We start from the raw sequence: 19611 nt of genomic DNA, 5'->3' as shown, positions 1-19611 counted from the left end.
ACTATGATCTCCAAATGTTTAATTGACCAAAACCTTCCTGATCATATTGAAATGCTGTGGTTTTACTTATTTCTAATTTAAACTAATCTTTTCCTCAGTAATTTCAAAGTAGTCTTTGCTGTAGTCTAAAAGTTACTGATTGTAATACCTACAAACATTTTTTTCCTTTTAAAGTTTACCTCCATATAATAAAACAGTCAAATTTTTCTTGGTTTTTTACATACCAGGATCCCAGTTTGACAATATTGCTAATAGTCCCAATTATAATTATTTGTCTGTAGAAAGATTGTATGTGATCCATTTCCAGGTCTTCTTTTAGAACTTTTTGAAAATTGATTCTTAATTTTCAATTTTTGTTCATCTTTAATAGCCTAATTATTTTCTGTAATTTTTAAAACTTAACTATTAGAAATTAATTTCCCTTTAATAAAGGGATTGTAATAGTGTGATTAGTAGGAGAAAAGTTTAGAAAAAGTTATTGAGTTTGTTTTAATTTGCTGAACAGGTACACCTTCAGATGGATCCAGTGAAAAAGTGCAACCAGTGATTACACAACAGAAACCTCCTTCACAAAAAAGAACTCGGAGGAAATTAATCCAGTCTCCCTTGATGACCGAACATTCTGAAGGACCTAAACTGTCTAATAAAACTCAGCTCAATGATTCTTTCACACAAGAACTTCAAGCTATTGTATATACACCAGAAAACTGTAGAAAATCCATTCAAAATCTCAGTTCACAGTCATCATATGGAACCAGTTTTCAGGAAATCAATAGTTTGAATACAAACAGTAACCTCTTTCATGCTCCCTTTTCAAAAAATTGTATACCTCTTGACAGAAGGATAGAGTGTGTCAAAGAGAATTTGGAGTCTACATTTGTTATACATGAAGACACCAGTGACACAAATGGTATATTCTCTGAAAAGGAATTAGAACCAAATGGAAACGATACCATTTTACCAAGGTATGGCATAATAGATTTCTATTAATGGCATTTCCAAAATGTGTTTATGCAAGATTCTTCGGTTAGATTTAATTATTCCTTTCCTTTTCCTGCTTAAAGTCTAATATGGATCTAAAACTCAGCAGACCTGAATTTCAACACCCAGTCTTTGTCAGAGATAGCTGTGTGACCTTACTTACATCTCCTAACCTCTTTGAAGTTTCATTTTCCTCATCTGTAAGAGAATAGCATTGTACTAATCAAAACCCTCTTGGCACTAACACTATAGAAACTGTGTTAATACCAGCTTTTAAGCAAAATACTTATTCTTCATTTTTCTGCCATTCCATTTTAAAAACTTTTCCTCATATTTGGTACCTCAGGTCTCATATTTGGTACCTCTAGTAAATATATTTTACCAAACTGATTAGGTTGACTGAACTACATTGTCCATTAGTTTTCAAGCTAGACTACCAAATTCATGTGTTAGACCTTCGAAGGAAATTCCACAATTTCTCATGGTGTCTGACAAGTCTTAGTACTCCAGCAGTCCTTAGATAATGTAAAGTATTCCTAAGCCTAACCCAATTTTTCACTGCTTTTTATCCAAGCAGCATATGCTTTCGTACTTTACCTGTTAAGTCACACTTCATCCATCATATTCTATACATGTTAATGCAAGGAAAAGTATCCATGCCTTTTTTTTGCTACTGGTGACATGACAGCTTTATGATAATGGTTTCTGTAGAAGGATGGATAAATGGGGAGGGGGGGAGGGGAGAGAGAGAGAGAGAGAGAGAGATACACATTTTAAAATTATTAATATATAAGTTTAGGAAATCTTTCCTAAAGGCTTATTCCAGTGCTTCATCATGGTATGCAAGTGATTCTCTTTCAAATCCATCAAAGCACAAATTCTAATAGGTCCTGTCAGGCTGGACAGATTTGAAGACAATGCTTTATTTACATAGAGTTGGTTCTTAATAAATGATAAGTGAAGTAAGGGCCAAGTATTTATCACCATACTATCTCCTCACTGAGTTCCATTCATCAGGGGATAAATTGTTATTGCAGCTTCCTTAGATACCTTTACCTCCCTGGACCTCAGGCTCCTTGTAAATACATAAGGGATTGGACTAGATATGATGCCTGAATTATTTATAATATTTTTTGATTCATTCAAAATGTTTACATTCTGTATTTATCGCCATCATGAAAAATTATCTCGTTTTTTCATTTTAAAAAAAAAGTTATCTTTTTTTATTTTCCACTCTTAAAAACTGTAGGCTTAGTCTCCCTTCATTGTTGACTAAAACATCTGTCCATGTAACAAATGAAATCCCATCCTATATGGCAATGACAGCTGCTGCAAAGAGAAAACGGAAATTAACAAGGTAAGGCTCATTGGCCATCATTGCATAGACTTTCCTGACATTTTATATCCTGATGCTCTCATTTTTCTGTAGTTATTTAAATCTATAGTCTGTTAATAACAGCAGAAAACTTGGCCTCCAATCCTGGTTTCACTTCTTGCATTCTGAGTGATCCTCCCTAACTCTCAGTTCCTCTGTTTATACAGTGGTGATAAGAGTTGGTCTACCCTGACCATGAGCTTGTGGTGAGTGAGGAAAGAACAATATAAAATAAAAAGCCAGGAATTGAAACTGTTATTCACAGGGATGAGGCATCCAGTGTCTGAAGCCCAACAGACCTTTTGAGAATGTTTGCCAAATGTTCTGAATCCACAGAATGTGTTATTATTAATTTAACAGTCCAGAAAGGTCAGATTTAGTAAAATTTCCAGTGTGGGTTTTGCTTTTGTTTGTTTTTGTTTTACATTTAAAAACTGCTGGAGAATTTTTTAAACCCTGAAAACATTTTATTCATCTACTGAATTTCTGTCCCAACAGATTTTTCAGATGTATGAAAAAGCGAATGACCATTAAGTGATTAGACCTTTAGAAGAGGGATAGAGAGGGACCTTCTCTATTAGGCATAGATTGCCTAATCTTGTTTCTATTACCTACTTCACAAAGATATTATGAAGAAAATCCTTTTTAAACCATGAAATAATCCAAATGAGAGATTATTCTTTTTCACTGAGATTTAGTTTAAAAAAAAAAACCTTGTATTTGAAGTCAGATTCTGGGCTTCTATCCATCTCAGCTGACCAGTCCCCAGCTAGCTGGTTTACCTTTGGCAAGTCACTATCTCTTTGAGCCTTGGCTTCCACATGATGGGGATGATGCTTACATCACCCATTTTGCAGGTGAGAAGAGACCATCTATGTTAATTTCACATTTTAAGGCATTTTCAAAGTGCTAGATGTCATCTACTGCTATTATTAAAGTTACTCCTCACTTTTCCCTGGTCAAACTAATTGTCATACTTGCTTCAAATTAAAGTACTGAATCTTATTTTCTAATGCACAATTTTATAGATGAGTTAGTTTGTTTTAAACTACAGGTATTATTTTTTAACTTGGCTTACTTTGATAATAATAATAATAATAATAATGTAATTAAGTATAAAATTACCTTATCTCCTTATTTTTGTTTGATTCCCTGCTTTCCCATCTCCAATCCATTGTTGGTAACCTGCTTTGTGTTGTACAAAAATCAAAAACAAGCTCACACATGGCTGCTAGGATGAGAGGCAGAGCTATTTGAGCCTCTAGTTACTTTTGATACTTTGAAATTGCCATAGTTGTAGAATCAGTGTGTTTAGTGGCATAGAAATAAAGTTATATGCTTCTGCTATAAGCAGCTAACACTATGGTATTCAATAACAAGACATGTAAAGAAAATAAGTTGATTTTTCCAAGCATAAGAATTGCTTCTGTTAAGTTCCCTCTGGAACCAGTAATTAGATCCTGTCATTAACTAAGGTTAAGAGAGATTAATGCTAGAAATGTACATAATTACTTTTTTTGATCCTCCTTTTCCTTAATTAAATCTACATGAGCGTGATAGTAATAAACCCTGGTATTTTCCACTTATTCACAAGCTTAATATATATGTATGTGTGTGTATTCATAGTATGCCCATTTTACTTCCTACCCAGCTATCAGAACAGAGTCCAAAAATACTAATAATTCCAACAAAATACTAAACTGTTCATGTTGACTCATTGCTTCAGTTGGAAATAATAAAATTTTAGTCTTATAAATTAATCGGGCATAACAACAGAATTACCTGACTCTGAGAATATGCTTACCAGGTATAATCCAGATCACAGCATAGCTCAGCTATACTTAGCTTATATTCATCAGATTGTTTCAAAGCTGGAATCTTTCATCACATTCAATAATGACCTTATTCTTCCATTAAGGTAGGACTGATTTTGAGAGATTGTGTGATTCTAAGAAACAGTTTTAAATAATGTATATTAATTAACACTTTGTTTATAATTCACCCATCAGACAAAAATTTTCTAAAGAGAATATAAGATATATTTGTAGCTTTCGGAGACAATTTTAGAGAATCATCTAGCAACAGCTTAGTGAAAAGAAAGGGAAAATCTCATATCCCTCCTCCTGACAGTCATCAACTTTGTCAATTTGATTTTGTATTCCTGCTTATAAATTTCATGACTTCTCTTTACAGATCTAACCTCAAAATTAGGATGCAAAACCCTATTGTAAGGGGCGGCTAGGTGGCGTAGTGGATAAAGCACCTGCCCTAGAGTCAGGAGTACCTGGGTTCAAATCCCTTCTCAGACACTTAATAACTACCTAGCTGTGTGGCCTTGGACAAGCCACTTAACCCTGTTTGCCTTGCAAAACAAAAATTGTGACTTGAATATTGAGTATGGTTCATCAGCCTTTTTTTTAAAGTATAGCTAAAAAGTTTAAGTCAGTTATATATTTGTCCTATACATAAACATTCCACTTATTTTGATTATACTAGAATTGCATTTCTAGAAATGTGAATTTTATTCAAATGGTACTATTCAAAGCCCAAATTTCTCATAGGAAGGATGCTATAGATAATGTTCTTGAGACAATCCAAAATGACTACAAAGATGTGGAAATAGCCACTCAACCAAGATAGAGCATTCAAGAAGCACCAGATTGTCACTGGTTATTTCTTAGAGGAGGAAATCTAATGATTTGGATAAATGAAACAAATATATTGATTTAAAGGAATGTGTGTTGAATTGATAAAATGCCATTTATTTGGCTAATGCCAAAGAATGAGTTGTTCCATATAAGTATCTTTTTAAAAGAACTTGAAGCTTACTCCATTAATTATTAAAATTTTTGTTTTTACAATTTTGGATGGAAATTTTTCTAAAATGCATCTTGCCTTCTTCAACACAAAATCTTTCCTTGATGACTCAAGGTCATCGTTATAAACATCCATCACTTGTATAACGCAATACTACAATGAGTGACCTCAAGAGTTTATTGAGATGTGTGTGGCTCTTAACCCCTACTGTAAATGTCCCCAGACAACTGTGCTTTTGAGTGCTTGTGTCTACTTTTTGATATTTTTTCTCTCGTCCTGTTATTTGTTGCTTTTGATCTAGGGTAGGAAACTATATAGCTAAGCTTGTTAAAATTCAAAATAAAAATGAATACCTATGGAGCTTCTCAGTAATAATAACCTACCAAAGATTTGTTTAGGACTTTATAGTTTTCTAGTCACTTTTATGCACATGATCTCATTAGATCTTGCTCATCTGCTAATTAAAGTATCTGAGCTCAGGTGCATGGGCTTTATAACATCCTTCTCTGTCACTGGGGCCTGACTTTTAGCTGGATTCTGGAATGTTGAGGCAGCTACATAAGGGGTGCTCACCTCTTCACTTGACAGTTTACAGAGCACTTTCCTCGCTGAGATAAATCCCCGTGATTACAGAAGTCCTTCACCTGCATCATCTCCTCTGAGTCTCCCAGCCTTCCTTGGAGCAATCCTGGGAGTGGGAGGCTGTTGAGGTCCCTGTTTCCTTCCTCTTCACAGCAAGCACAGCACTTGGGACCTCTCTCCCACCTGCCTGTTGTAAGATCCAAGAGTGTAGTTAAAGCCCTTTGAAGGAGAAAGTACAACCTAAGCCAATTAGTTGTACTTATTATATTGTAAGAGTGGCCACATTGTTTCTGTCTATTTTTTTCAAGTCCTGCACCCAGCAGTTCATTAAGGACCCCACAAGATCCCGTAGCTCTGAAGCGTATTCGAAAGGATCTTTCAAGTCAGAAATATTCCAGGATAAACAGACCAGCGAAGGGTGAGTTGTATCAGAGAACATGATTATTAATGGGCCAGACGTAACGGGACAAGTCAACGGACTATTTCTTAGATTTGTTTTTTAAGAGGTTCTATACATTTAAAGCTCTTGTTGAATATAATCTATATAAAAAGCATAGCACCCCGAGCATTGGGCTGGGAGCCAGAAGGCCCTGGCTGCTGCCCCTGGCTCATGCTGGCCTGGTGGTGCCAGGCAGCAAGCATTCTCAGAATGGAAGAGGGGCTTCTGTCCTGCATTATTGGAAGCAGTATCCACAAGGAGTTCTCTGAACAGGTCCAGACTGATGAAGACAGAAATCTGTACATCTAGTAATTTGAAGAAATTGTTTCTTCACCTGCTGCCCATTTTTGGGCTCTCTGTCTCTGGCTACTGAGAACCCTCAAACATCTACAACTAATGAAGTCAAAAATTCTCAGATTTCAAATAAGCAAACTTGTACTAAGTGCACACTCTGTAGGTCATGGTGTGAGGTCCTAGAGATGCAAAAACCAGCTTCAAAAAGCTTGTATTCTCAAGGATACAATTAGTTCACAGAACAAGCTCATTTGAGGAAACAGCCACCCACTAACAATTGAGCAGAGCAGCTGTCTACCCAGCTCCTTCTTCACCCATCCTGCCTGTCGTGTTGGCCTCTCTGCTGCCTACATTCATGAAAATGCCTTTACTGAATATTCCTGAAACCCCAACATAGAGAGTAAGCATCCAGCCTATCAGAAAATAGTTGTAGCCAAAGCAAATCACAAAAGGCCTACCTGATGCCATTGTCCTTTTAAGATTTTATGGTCTGGATTTTCCTATCTGTCAACTTTCTTTCCCTCCTCTCATTTTTCCTTGCCAGAAATACAAGTGGTGACTTGTTAGGTATGATAGGAGATGAAAAGATGAATAAGACATAATTCTAGTCCTTAGATTTTCAAATTAGAGCTATAGAATCTAAAACTTGAAATGAATTTCCACAGCTATGAATCCCTTGGGCAAGACAGTCAACCCTGATTAGAATGATATTTTTAGATGCATAAAATAAAATATATAGGATTACAGGAAAGAAAATAATTTAATTAAATCACAAAATATTTAAGATTCACCAGTACTTAATAAATGAAAATATCAGACTCTGTATTATATGTGGTCCTCATTAAAAGGAGGTAATTCCAAGGGTTATGGTGGCAAAGGGGTTCAGGTAGATCTCACCAGCATGGAGAGCATTCACAAGTACAGAAATTGAAATGGGCACTATCAGCTCAATTCTGTCTACAGTAAGGTTCCCAGTGAGAGGCTTATTGTCAGAAATTGACTCCAAAGCAGTCAAGCTTTTTTGACTTTAGGGTCACTGCAAAAAGCACTGGTCGAGGGATGACTAGATGGTGCAGTGGATAGAGCACCGGCCCTGGAGTCAGGAGTACCTGGGTTTCAAATGTGAACTCAGACACTTAATAATTACCTAGCTGTGTGGCCTTGAACGAGCCACTTAACCCCACCATTGCCTTGCAAAAACCTAAAATAATAAAAAAAATTTTAAAAAGCAGTGATCAAAGCAAATTCATGTACCTTGGAGGAAATGTTCTTTTTTTCTACAAGCTTCAATGGAAGTTGTTTTTGAGATGCACATGAAAACTTAATTTTACTATCTTTCATCAGTTTTTTATTTTAAAGTCCTTAATATTTCTAGACTTTATTGATAAATGTTTAAGAACTGTGATAGAGCTGTAGCAAGTGAAAGCAGATGTATAGATGTCATTAAGAAAGCAAGGAAAGTCTTGAGAAAAAAGTTCCTCAAATTAATTTAACTTCTTGCATTTTATTTAGTGACAGCTATTTATTCAGTAGGTGTGTGCTCTCAGCAATTCTCAAGTTCATTATAATTTTGTAAACAAGTAATTGTAATTGTAAATTAGTCTAAGTGTAAAACCATGCCCCCCTAATATTAGGTCTCTTTGGAAAGAAAACACACACACTGAAAAATAATCCAAAGCTAGGCTTTTTTTAATACATTCCAGGTTCAAGGGGAAGTTGTCACCTGTATTCAAACTTAATTTGGCACAAAAAAGTGAAGAGAAATAAATTTGATAGTTACTCTTTATAAAGAAAACTTAAAATATTAAATGTGAAAAGTACCTCCAATCTGATGAATGGCCTTATCTTCCAAAGGATTGCTTCTCTTAGATCAATCTCCCTTCTTAGGCTCTTTCCTTTTGTATTTTAAATATACACATTTCCCCAATTCTGGAAAAGTTATCATTGATTCCCTCTGTCTCTTCCTGATGTAATTTTATATTTTGTTTACTCAGCCCTTCCTTCTTCGTCCTTGTTCCTCCCACCCAAGGTTCATGGAAGCTTCTAATTAATGTTAATGAAGAATTTGGGAAAGTTAATTTGCAGATATTTTAAAGTGGAAAGAAATACAAATAAACTTCAAAATATATAGGATTGAAATCTGGAAAATCAGTTTGGAGATTAATCATGCTAGATAGTCATATATCCTCAGATCCTACTACTAAGGCATATACTCCAAGTAGATCAAAGCCAGAAAAGCCTCCAATATATTAAACTGTTCAGAGCAATCCTCAAGCAGCACTTCTGGGGATAGCAAAGAACTAAAAACCAAGAAGATGCTCACCCCCTGGGGGATGACTAACAAAATTACGGTAAATGAATGTAATAGAATATTACTGCATCTAAAGAAATGAAAATTCAAAAAAATGGTATTGCTTATATGAGCTGATCAAGTTAAAGTAAGCAGGAACAGGACAATAATATATCCAGTGACTATAGTAAAGTAAATGAAAAAAACTTGAACCAAGAAGAAATTGAATGCTGAATAATGATAATGAACAAGTTTGTTCTTGAAAAAGAGATGAGATATACTGCTCTTTTTCCTTTGCAGAGAGGTGGAGGACTATGGGTGTGGAATATCATATACAATATCAGATTTATTTTATTTGCTGTTTAGTTTTGTAGAACTGCTCTATTTTTCTTTTTAAATCTTTGTTAAAGAATGGCCCACTGAATGGGATTAGACATTGATATGTTTGGGGGAAAGGTTAAATTTTTTAAAAATCAGTTAAAAAATAACCTCTTCAACTGCATAAAAAGCAGTGAGATCAAATGTTAACTTTTTTTCCTTGAGAACTGAGAAGATGTTTATTTGATTTAAAACAGGGACAAGAAAGGAAAAGTTGATGAGATAAGAAAGGCAAGGGGAAATGACAGTGAAAATACATAAGAGGAAATAACATAAAAAGGTTATTTAGCATTCTGGAAAGAAAGAACTCTACTCCATGAGGACTAAATCAAACCATTGCTTCTTAAGCATCTCTAGATAGGACTTTAACAATCTTACTTTTGCCAGAAGAATTTTTTTTTATTTTTTGCATGATTGAATTTTAAGGATGTGTTTTCCTTCTTGAGTTTATAATTCTTAAAAATATTATTTGAAAGAATTATTTCTTAAATGGCACTTTTATGATTATTCTATTTCTCTTTCTTTTCCAGCATATAAAAGAAGCATCCATGAATTAAATCCAGGTGTGCAGAGAAAATTTGGGAGAAGCATTTCAGAAGGAAATGTAACACTCAGTTCAAAATCAAAGCCATCCTCTTTTATCAAGCCTAATTTTCTAAACTGCTTTCCTAAGAAGGACTAAAGTATACCTTTTGTACTTCCTTCTAGGTGTTTTTGAAGAAGCTTTTGAAAATAAACTTTGTAGATTTCCTCGATCTCATGAAAACATCCTAGAATAGAAGGGAAAAAAATCCCCTTTTCCCTTTCATATGTTCTTTTCAATAAATGTAAATTTCAGCAGCAAAACTAGATGTAAATTTTTGATAACTTTAACATATTTTGATAGCCTATTTCTTATTACTTTAGCATTTTAGTATAGTTTTTGTTTTTTCATTTATTGTGGGATTATTTAAATTAAAATTTCTATACCCATGGTCTCCTTTTCTAACGTTTTTAATATACTAATAATCTTGTAAAACTATATAGTTGTAAATAGATTGTCTAAATAATTTTTATGATTAAAATGGACTAATTCTTCTCTCTTCTATTTGGTATATTTAAAGTGTTGATTTTACAACTGAGTTTGGGCATGGTTTTTGTTCCATCGTAAAAATAGTATTTGATTTATATTTTAAGCTTCTGTTATACCATCCTCAACCCTTCATTTGACTGATTGTTTGGAATTTTCTTACAATTTAATTTAGACCCACCTTCTTGGTATCTAAGCTAGATCTGAAAGTAATTTACAAATCTCTGATAACAATGAAAGCTTAAATTATTTGTATTCATTCATTTTTATTAATGCCTCTTGATTTGTTGTTGTTTTTGTTTAGTCATTCATTTGTGTTCAATTCTTCATGACCTCATAGATCATAGCACAGCAGGTCCTTCTATCCTCCATTGTCTCTCAAAGCCTGAACAAACTCATATTTATTGCTTCCATGACATGTATGTCATCTTCTACCTTACTCTTTTCCATTCCATCCATTCAATGTATCCTGTCTTCTCATTATGGAATCAAAGTATCAATGCTTCAGCTTCAGTATTTAACTTCCATTGAATGTCTGAATTAATTTCTTTAAGTATTGACTGAGTTGATCTCCTTGCTGTCCAAGGGACAGCTGAAAAATCTCCAGCACCACAATCCAAAAGCATCAATTCTGTAGTGCTCATCTTTCCTTATAGTCCAGTTCTTCCAGCCATCTACATTACTACTGGCAAAATCATATCTTTGACTAGACAGACCTTTGTTGGCAAACTTATTTCTCTGCTTTTTAGCACACTGTCCAGATTTGCCATAACTTTCCTTCCAAGGAACAAGTATATTTTTAATTTTGTGGCTATAGACCTATGATCTTAGAGCCCCAAGAATATAAAATCTGATACTGATTCCATTTCTTTTCCCTCTTTTGCCAGGAAGTGATGGGACCAGTTACCAGGCTGTTACTTTTTTGTTTTTTGTTTCTTTCATGTTTGGATTCAAATCACCTTTTGTGTTTTTCTCTTTTTTTTTGTGGAGAAGTTTATTTATTGCTATTTTTTTAAATTATATGTGAAGATAGTTTTTAGCATTGTTTTTTGTAAAGTTTTCTCCCTCACACAATTCCCTTCACCCACACTAGGATAGCAAGTGATTTGATATACTACAAGTATTTCCATATTAGTCATACTGTGTAAGAAGAATCAGAACAAAAGGGGAAAAACCACAAGAAAAAAACAAATTAAAAAAAAATATTTTGCTTTGATATGCATTCAGGTGCCATTTTTCCTCTGGATGTGGTTGACCTTTTCTATCACAAGTCTTTTAGAACTATCTTTGATCAGTGTATTTTTTTGGACTTTTTGCTGGTGTTAAGTGTAAGTGTCTGAGACTGAATAGCTAGGTGTTGCTGTGGATAGCACCAACCCTGGAGTCAGGAAGACCCGAGTTCAACAATTACCTAGCTGTGTGACCTTGGGCAAGCCACTTAACCCCACTGCCTTGTGTAAAAAAAAAACTTTTTTAAAAAAAATTGTCTGAGGCTGGATTTGAACCTCAAGTCTTCCTGACTCCAGGACCAGTGCTCTATGTCACCTTTTGATCAGTATTGCTGAGAAGAGCTAAGTCTTATCAAAGTTGATCATCATACAGTATTAATGTTAATTGTGTCCATTGTTCTCCTGGTTCTGTTCACTTCACTCAGCATCAGTTCAGGTAAGTCTTTCCAGGTTCTGAAATCTGGTTCTGAAATCCACCTGCTTATCATTTCTTATAAAACAATATAACATTACCTTCATAAATCACAGTTTGTTCAATCAAATCCCCAATTAATGGGCATCTCCTCAATTTCTGATTCTTTGCCTGTACATATGGATCTTTTTCCCTTTTTTTATGATCTCTTTGGGATATAGACCTATAGTTACATAGTGCATACAAAGGATATGTACAGTTTTATAGTCCTTTGAGCATAGTTCCAAATTGTCCTCTAGAACAGTTAGATTAGTTCGCAATTCCACCAAGAATGCATTAAAGTATCCCAGTTTTCCCACATCCCCTTCAACATTGATCATTTCCCTTTCCTGTCATAGTAGGTGTGTAGTGGTACTTTATTGCATTTCTCTAATCAATAGTTACTTAGAGCATTTTTCACATGTGATTATACATAGATTTAACTTTGTCTGAAAACTGCCTTTAATCATTTATGAATTGGGGGATAACTTATATCCTGATAACTTTGACTCCATTCCCTCTGTATTTTAGAAATGAGACCTTAATCAGAAACAGTGGCTGAAAAATTTTTTCCCAGGTTTCTGCTTTCTTTCTAATCTAGGTTGCATTGGTTTTGTTTGTGCAAAAACTTTTCAACTGCATGTAATCAAAATTATCTGTTTTGCATTTTATAATGTTCTTTATCTCTTGTTTGGTCATAAATGTATTCTTCTCTTTCACCCTCATCAGGAGACTTTTTAATTCTTTGTTTTCTGCCATCAAGTGGTATAATCTGTATATCTGAAATTATTGATATTTTTCTCAGCTACCTTAATTCCAGTTTTTTTTTCATTTCATAGAAATTCATAGAATTTCACATCATGTACTCTGCATATAAGTTACAAAAATAAGAAAAAAATAGCCTTATTGTCCTTCTTCTCCAATATTTAGCCAATTAGTTCTTCCATGCTTCTAACTGTTGTTTCTTGACCCAAATAAGTTTCTCTGAAGACATGTAAAATGAGCTGGTACTCCCATGTCTTTGAAGACTTGGCGTATTTTGTTGTGATCCACACAGTTAAAGGTTTAGACTATTCAAAGAAGTAGAAATAGATGTTTTTTCTGGAACTCCTTGCTTTCTCTGTATTCCAGTGAATGTTGGCAATTTGATCTCTAGTCCCTCTGCCTCTTTGAAAACCAAGCTACTTTTCTGGTAATTCTTCATTCACATTTTGCTGAAGTCTAGCTTACAGAATCTTAAACATAACCTTGCTGGCCTATGAAATGAGTACAGTTGTTGGGTAATTTGAGTATTTTTTAACCTTACCTTTCTTTAGGATTGGTACATAAACTGATCTTTTTCCCATCCAGTGGCCACTCTTGAATTTTCAAAATTTGCTGGTATATTGAATGCACCATTTTAACAGCATCTTTTAGGATTTAAAAAAAAAAACTAAACTAGAATTTCTTCACCTCTAACAGCCTTAAATGCTAGCAATGTTGGTCTATTTAATTTCATTCTCTGCATGTATGCTCTAGACAAGTAACCACACCATCATGGTTATAAGTGATGTTAAATTCTTTCTTGTATATTCTTTCCACTTCTTCCTACTTCTGTTAAATCCTTACCAATTTTGTCTTTTATCATGCCTGTTTCTGCATCAAATGGCCTCTTGAATCTCTGATTTTCTTGAACACACTTGATTTTTTCAGTTGTATTGTTTTCTTCTATTTCTTTGTATTTCTCATTTTAAAAAACCCTATCTCCTTGCTATTCTCTGTAATTCTGCATTCAGTTGAATATGTTTGAGTCTGAAGTTTGCAATAACAAGCTCATGATCTGAGTCACAGTCAGTTCTGGGTCTTTTTTTACCTGTCTGAAGACTTCTCCACTTTTGGCTGCTAAGTATATAATGAATCTGATTTCAATATTGACTGTTAGGTGATGTCCATGTCAAGAGTCACCTTTTGGGTTGTTGAAAAAAGAGAGTTTATTATGCTGTGTGAGTTATCTTGACAAAACTCAATTTAGTCTACCCTATTTCGTTTTGTATTCCAAGGCTAAACTTGCCTATTATTCCTATTTTACCATTCCAATCTCCTATAATTAAGGTTTTAATTCTAGAAAATGTTTCAGGTCTTCTTAGAACTGATAAACTTTTTTCTTTTTGGCATCAGTAATTGGAGCATAGACTTGTATTACTATGACATTGAACATTACAGATTTCTTTCTATCATTTTTGAGATTATACTCCAGTACAACTTTTCTCATCCTCTTATAAACTATGAAGGCTACTCCATTTCTTCTAAGGAATTCTTACCCACAATAATTTATGTAGCAATCACCTAATTAAATCACCATCCATTTAAGTTAAATGACACCTAAAATGTTGATGTTAATCTTTTCCTCTCCTTTTCGACCACATCTACCTTATCTTGGTGCATAGGTCTTACATTCCAGCTTCCTATGCAATATTAACCCTTATAGCATTGAATTTTCCTTTTGTCACCAGAGGCAGTCACAACTGAGCTTCCTTTTGACTTTACCTCAGTTTCCTTCATTAGTACTGGGACAGTTTAAAGTTTTCCTCTCCTCTTCCCCAGTAGTTCTTCCGCTCCTTCCAACCTGAGGGCCTGGGATCATCCCTTTGATCATTTTAATACTGCCTGTGGGGTTTTCTTGGTGAAGATCCTGGAGTGGTTTCCATTTCCTTCTCTATTGGATTACCTTTTGCCAGAAATCTCCATTATGATCTCCCCATCTTGGGTAAGCCTACACAGTATAACTCATGGTTTCATTGAGCTACAAGCCCCTCCACCAAGACAAGGCAGCAGTTCAGGAGTGCCTCTTAACTTAGCATGATAAATATTGGGTTTATTACCACTAGGTTCTTATGACTTGAGTTAGGCTGTTTGTTAACCATAGCAATTGATTCATCCCCCTAATTGATTCATCCCCCTAATTTTCCATCTAGTGAGTCAACGTTCAGTCAAGTCCCTCCTTGGCAGCACAAGTTTCTTAGAGACTGTTGTGAGCAAATCCATGCTCTGGCACACCCTGCCACAATGGAATGACTTTGCTTATAAACCAAACCTCTGTCTTCTAAGGCCCCACTTAACTTAGTGGAGAGATGTTTATCCAAAGAATAGTCACCAGGAAACAACTTTTTTTTTCACCCATAGCAACTCACTCAGTCATCAAGTGTCTATTAAGCATTTACTGTATTCCAAGTACCCAGGCATACAAAAAGGGGCAGTTGCCCACAACTAGGAGTAACTGCAAAGACTGATGGATAAATTAATGAATATTGCGAGCCATCGAAACATCTTTAATTTTCTAGATCAATCCTGGGCATATTTTGGACTCTGGATCATGGAGACTCAGCTACACAGTGGTGGAGTACTGTCAAATTAGACACAAAATCAAAACACTTTATCCTAGCAACAAGGATCCCAATTTGCGCATTTTGTAACATTCACACTGGATTCATGCTGAAGGAACTCTAATATCCCCTTTCTTCTGGCCTTCCATGGGGAACCCCAAGCTGCCATAACTTATCTCTTTTGACAGCCACACTTCCCTTCCTGGTATATGTGTCTGTTGAATTTCAATATAATTTTGAACAATTCAACTACAACTAACTTTTATTTCATTGGATACCTGCTGTGAATGAGGGGTTTCAAGGGGCTACATCCTCAGGGAGATACAAATTTAGAATCATCAATATAGAAGATCTAGTCCAACCTCATTGTTTTACAGATTGAATTACTTGCCAAAGGTCACTTAACTAATAGAGAGAGCTGCAACTTAATCCAGGTCTTCTCATTCCAAATCTAGCATTCTACCATTACATCATTACATCAGGCTGCCTTCAGTCCTACCCAAATTACTATGTACTTCCACCTGTTGCACTCTGCTACCTTGAATAGTATCTGCATTAGTGATTGTATCTACTTATTTCTCCCTTCTTGATTTTTACTTTAAATCCCTTGAAATCAGATCAATGTGTCTCCAGAGCAATCTATTTAGTTGTCATCTAATGTATTTCAACTCTTGGGAAGAGCCCCTATCATTCATATGTCTTAGATCATAATCCAAAGCTATGCCCCATTCTCCATCCCCAATTCCTTATGTATGCAAGCTTCCCACATCCTAACTTCCATTTAGCAGCCATGATGAAAGTATTGCCTACACCTCTCATTTCTTCAGGTCCCTATCTTTCCAGAAAAAAAAATTTGTAAAAGCACTTGTCACAGAGCTAAGTACTTGAGAAATTCATCCCTTTCCCTTCCCAACTGTTTAAATGAAGTTTAGCTTTCAGTGACTATAGAGATAGGGCCTTTTCTCAATTATTAGAGCACCAAAGCTTTTAAACCCTACAGATCAACTCTTCATATTTTCCTGTTCCCACTTAGAAACAGGTAGTCAAAGATTCAAGTCCTAAACTAAACTAGAGAGCTTTAAAGTCACCCAATGGTTCTCCTTATTTGTAACTTAAGTATTTGCTGAAAAAAAGTTAATGCTGATTGATTGTAATTTCCCTATGACCCAATAATTCCATTTTGCTTTCATTATGAATTTCAAACTGGATCTCCAATTCTATACCACAAACTCGTTCTGTCCAAACTTGACATCCAAACATTTTGAGTCAAAATGCTTCCTGTCTTCGTGTAGCTAATGTTCTTGCAGTTATGAAAGAAAGAATATTTGCTCTGGCCCTCTCAATTCATTGGAACTGCCTCTGAGGAGACTCCCTAGCAATACAGACCAGCAACTTTTCTGTATGGGTTGTGAAAATCCCAGATCAACCCTACACCCCAGTGAGACTACAGAGTTGGGAAGACTGGAAGAACATAAGAGTTTTAGGAATCAGCTCCCTATCAATTTTCATTTTGAACTCCAACTTAAATACCTTTACAGCAGAGAATCTTAGCTTAGATGGATTCCAGGTGGACAATGCACTTTGATGGGGGGAAACATCCTTATTTTTACTATTGAAAATTCAACCTCCATTTTGAGGAAGAGCCCACATTCATTCTCCCAACTTCATCATTGCCCCTGACCTGATTCCTTTCCCCTTTTATGTATTTTCTTCCCACATTAGAATATAAGCTCAAGAACAGTAACTCTTGTATCTAGTCCTTAACATAGTAGCTGCTACATAATAAGCAGTCAATACATTTTTTGTTTAATTATTCCATTCTCTTTCACCCTATCCCTGTTCATAAGTGTTGTATCTGAGTACCCTCTCCCATGTTCTTCCCTCTCTTCTATCACCTACTCCCCCCCTTCCCCCTTATCTCATCCCTTTCCTCTAATTTTTCTCTAGTATAAGAGAGATTTCTATACCTTATTGTGTATTTCTGAGCCATTTCTGATGAGAATGAAGGCTCACTCATTCCCCCTTGCTTTCCCCATTCCACTACATTGTAAAAGCTTTTTCTTGACACTTATGTAAAATATCTTAGCCCCTTCTTCCTCTCCTTTCTCTTCCAGTACTTTCCTTTATCTCCCATTGACTCCATCTTTTTACTATTATGATATCATTATATCAGTGCCCTGTTTATATATGCTTCTCCTAACTGCTCTTATAAATGAAAAAATGAATGAGTTATCAGTATCTTCTTCCCATGCAGGAATACAAACAGTTCAACATCATTAAGTTCCTCATAGTTAATCCTTTTCATCCAACCCCTCTATGGTTCACCTTCTGTACTTGGAGATCAAACTTGTTTCAATAGAAAAATTTGAAAGTCGCCTATTTCATTGAAAGTCCATCTTTTCCCCAAAAGAGGATGTTCAGTTTTGCTGGGTAGTTGATTCTCGTTTGTAAACTAAAATCTTCTGCCTTCTGGAATATCATATTCCAAGCCCTATGAGCCCTTAATATAGATGCAGCCAGATCCTGTGTAATCCTGACCATAGAGCCACAGTAGCTGAATTGTTTGTTTCTGGCAACTTTCAGTATTTTCTCTTTGACTTGGGAGTTTGGAGTTTGGCTAAAATATTCCTGGAAGTTTTTCTTCTGGGATCTCTTTCAGGAGGCGATTGGTGAATTTTATCAATTTCTATTTTACCCTCTGCTTCAAGGATCTCAGGGCAATTTTTCTGTATTATTTCTTGACACATGACGTCTAGGATCTTTTCCTGATCATGACTTTCAGGTAGCCCAATAATTTTTAAATTCCCTCTTGTGGATCTGTTTTCAAGGTCCAATGAAATATTTCACATTTTCTTCTAATTTGGGGGGGGGGGGTTGATCTCCTTTTCTAGCTGATCAATTCTACTTTTTTAAGGCATTCTTCTCCTCATTTGCCTTTTGTGTTGCTTTTTCCATTTGGCCCAAATTGGTTTTTAATACATTATTTTCTTCAGTATTTATTATTGTATTTCTTTCACCAAGTTGCTGACTTAGTTTTCATTATTCATCTGCATTGCTCTCATTTCTCCTCCCAATTTTTCCTTTACCTCCCTTGTTTTAAAAAGTCTTTTTTGAGCTCATCCATAGCCTGAGCTCATTTTCTATTTCTCTTGGAGGTTTTGGATACAGAAGTTTCTATTTTATCGTCATCTGAGTATGTATTTTGATCCTCCATGGGACTAAAGTAATTTTCTATGGTCAGATTCTTCTTTTTCTGTTGTTTGCTCATTTCCTCAGTCTATGACTGATTTACCACACTTCCGAGGCTTTGGGGGGGGGGGGGGACATCCTACAAGGATCTTAATTCCTCAAAGGTCTTATGAGAGGCTTTCACTGTTCTCTTGCCTGTGTTCAGACCCTTCCCTCTGCCCTGGAGCTGTGAGGAGAGGCCCTGCTTGGCTATGGTGTTATTGTGGGGATCCAGACTGCAACCTGGATCTGAGTGTGAACAGCTGAGTCCCGACCCCCTTACATCTGTGGGCTGTGCTCTGGAGGTGTAGACTGGCTTCCCTGATTCACTGCAGGACTGCTCTGAGACCGCATTCACTGTTGCCTCAGAGTTCTCTCACCACCCCTTCCAGCTGTCCTCAATGATCCCTGGGCCAAGAGGTCTGGAAACTGCCCCCTCTACCACGGACCCAGACACCTGGCCTAGCTGGGCTGCAGCTGCGCTGAGGCTTTTCCCAGTCCCAGTGGAATAGACCTTTCCTGCAGAACTTCTAAATTGTCTTGGACTGGGAAATTGTCTTTCTGTAGGTTCTGCCCCTCCTAATTTTGGCTAGGGTCATAATTTGATGGCTTCTGGAGTTTTGGGGGGAACGAGTTCCAGAGAATTCTTGTCTTCACCCCATCATCTTGGCTCCTCCCCCTCAATCAATACTTATTGACTTAACTAACATCTAACATAAATTTATCATTTCCTTTGATTATTCTGAGAAAGGGATCCATAGGTTTCACCAATATGCCAAAGGGAACATTTATTGTTGAATGTCATTAGCTAGGGACATATATCTGTTCACCAAAAGGTATTTAGGACCAATATCAATAATTTTTCTCAGTATACCTTATTTGTCACAGTTACCAACAAATAACAGACATTCTGTAACAAAAGTTAGCAAAACATTATTATACAAACAATATATTACAAAATTTTAAAAATAGTTCCCTTTATATAAATTGGTGAAAATTATTAATGCTGCCACAGTCATTCTAATTGATAAATAATTAGAATTATATGATTTAGCCCTTTTTTCAGCATTTCATCAATTTAAATATATATTATTGAGCTCTATTAATATGGGAAGA

General features: G+C 35.6%; 1 protein-coding gene across 2 annotated transcripts in view; it reads left to right on the top strand.

Annotated features, from left to right (window-relative positions):
• KIF18A (kinesin family member 18A) overlaps positions 1 to 10116 on the top strand; it is an 80408-nt gene extending 70292 nt beyond the window's left edge. The window contains exons 14-18 of one of the 2 annotated variants that reach the window (XM_074230409.1): positions 506 to 965; positions 2231 to 2338; positions 4164 to 4274; positions 6064 to 6173; positions 9687 to 10116. In XM_074230409.1, coding sequence (XP_074086510.1) covers positions 506 to 965; positions 2231 to 2338; positions 4164 to 4274; positions 6064 to 6173; positions 9687 to 9838 — 941 coding nt within the window. In that variant the 3' untranslated portion in view covers positions 9839 to 10116. The remainder of the gene's footprint in view (positions 1 to 505; positions 966 to 2230; positions 2339 to 4163; positions 4275 to 6063; positions 6174 to 9686) is intronic. The other variant, XM_074230410.1, reaches the window with a different exon arrangement.
• The last annotated feature ends 9495 nt before the right edge of the window (positions 10117 to 19611 follow it).

This window comes from Macrotis lagotis, chromosome 3, assembly GCF_037893015.1.
Source record: "Macrotis lagotis isolate mMagLag1 chromosome 3, bilby.v1.9.chrom.fasta, whole genome shotgun sequence".
Lineage (NCBI taxonomy): Eukaryota > Metazoa > Chordata > Mammalia > Peramelemorphia > Peramelidae > Macrotis > Macrotis lagotis.
This window is presented reverse-complemented; position numbering and strand designations above follow the sequence as displayed.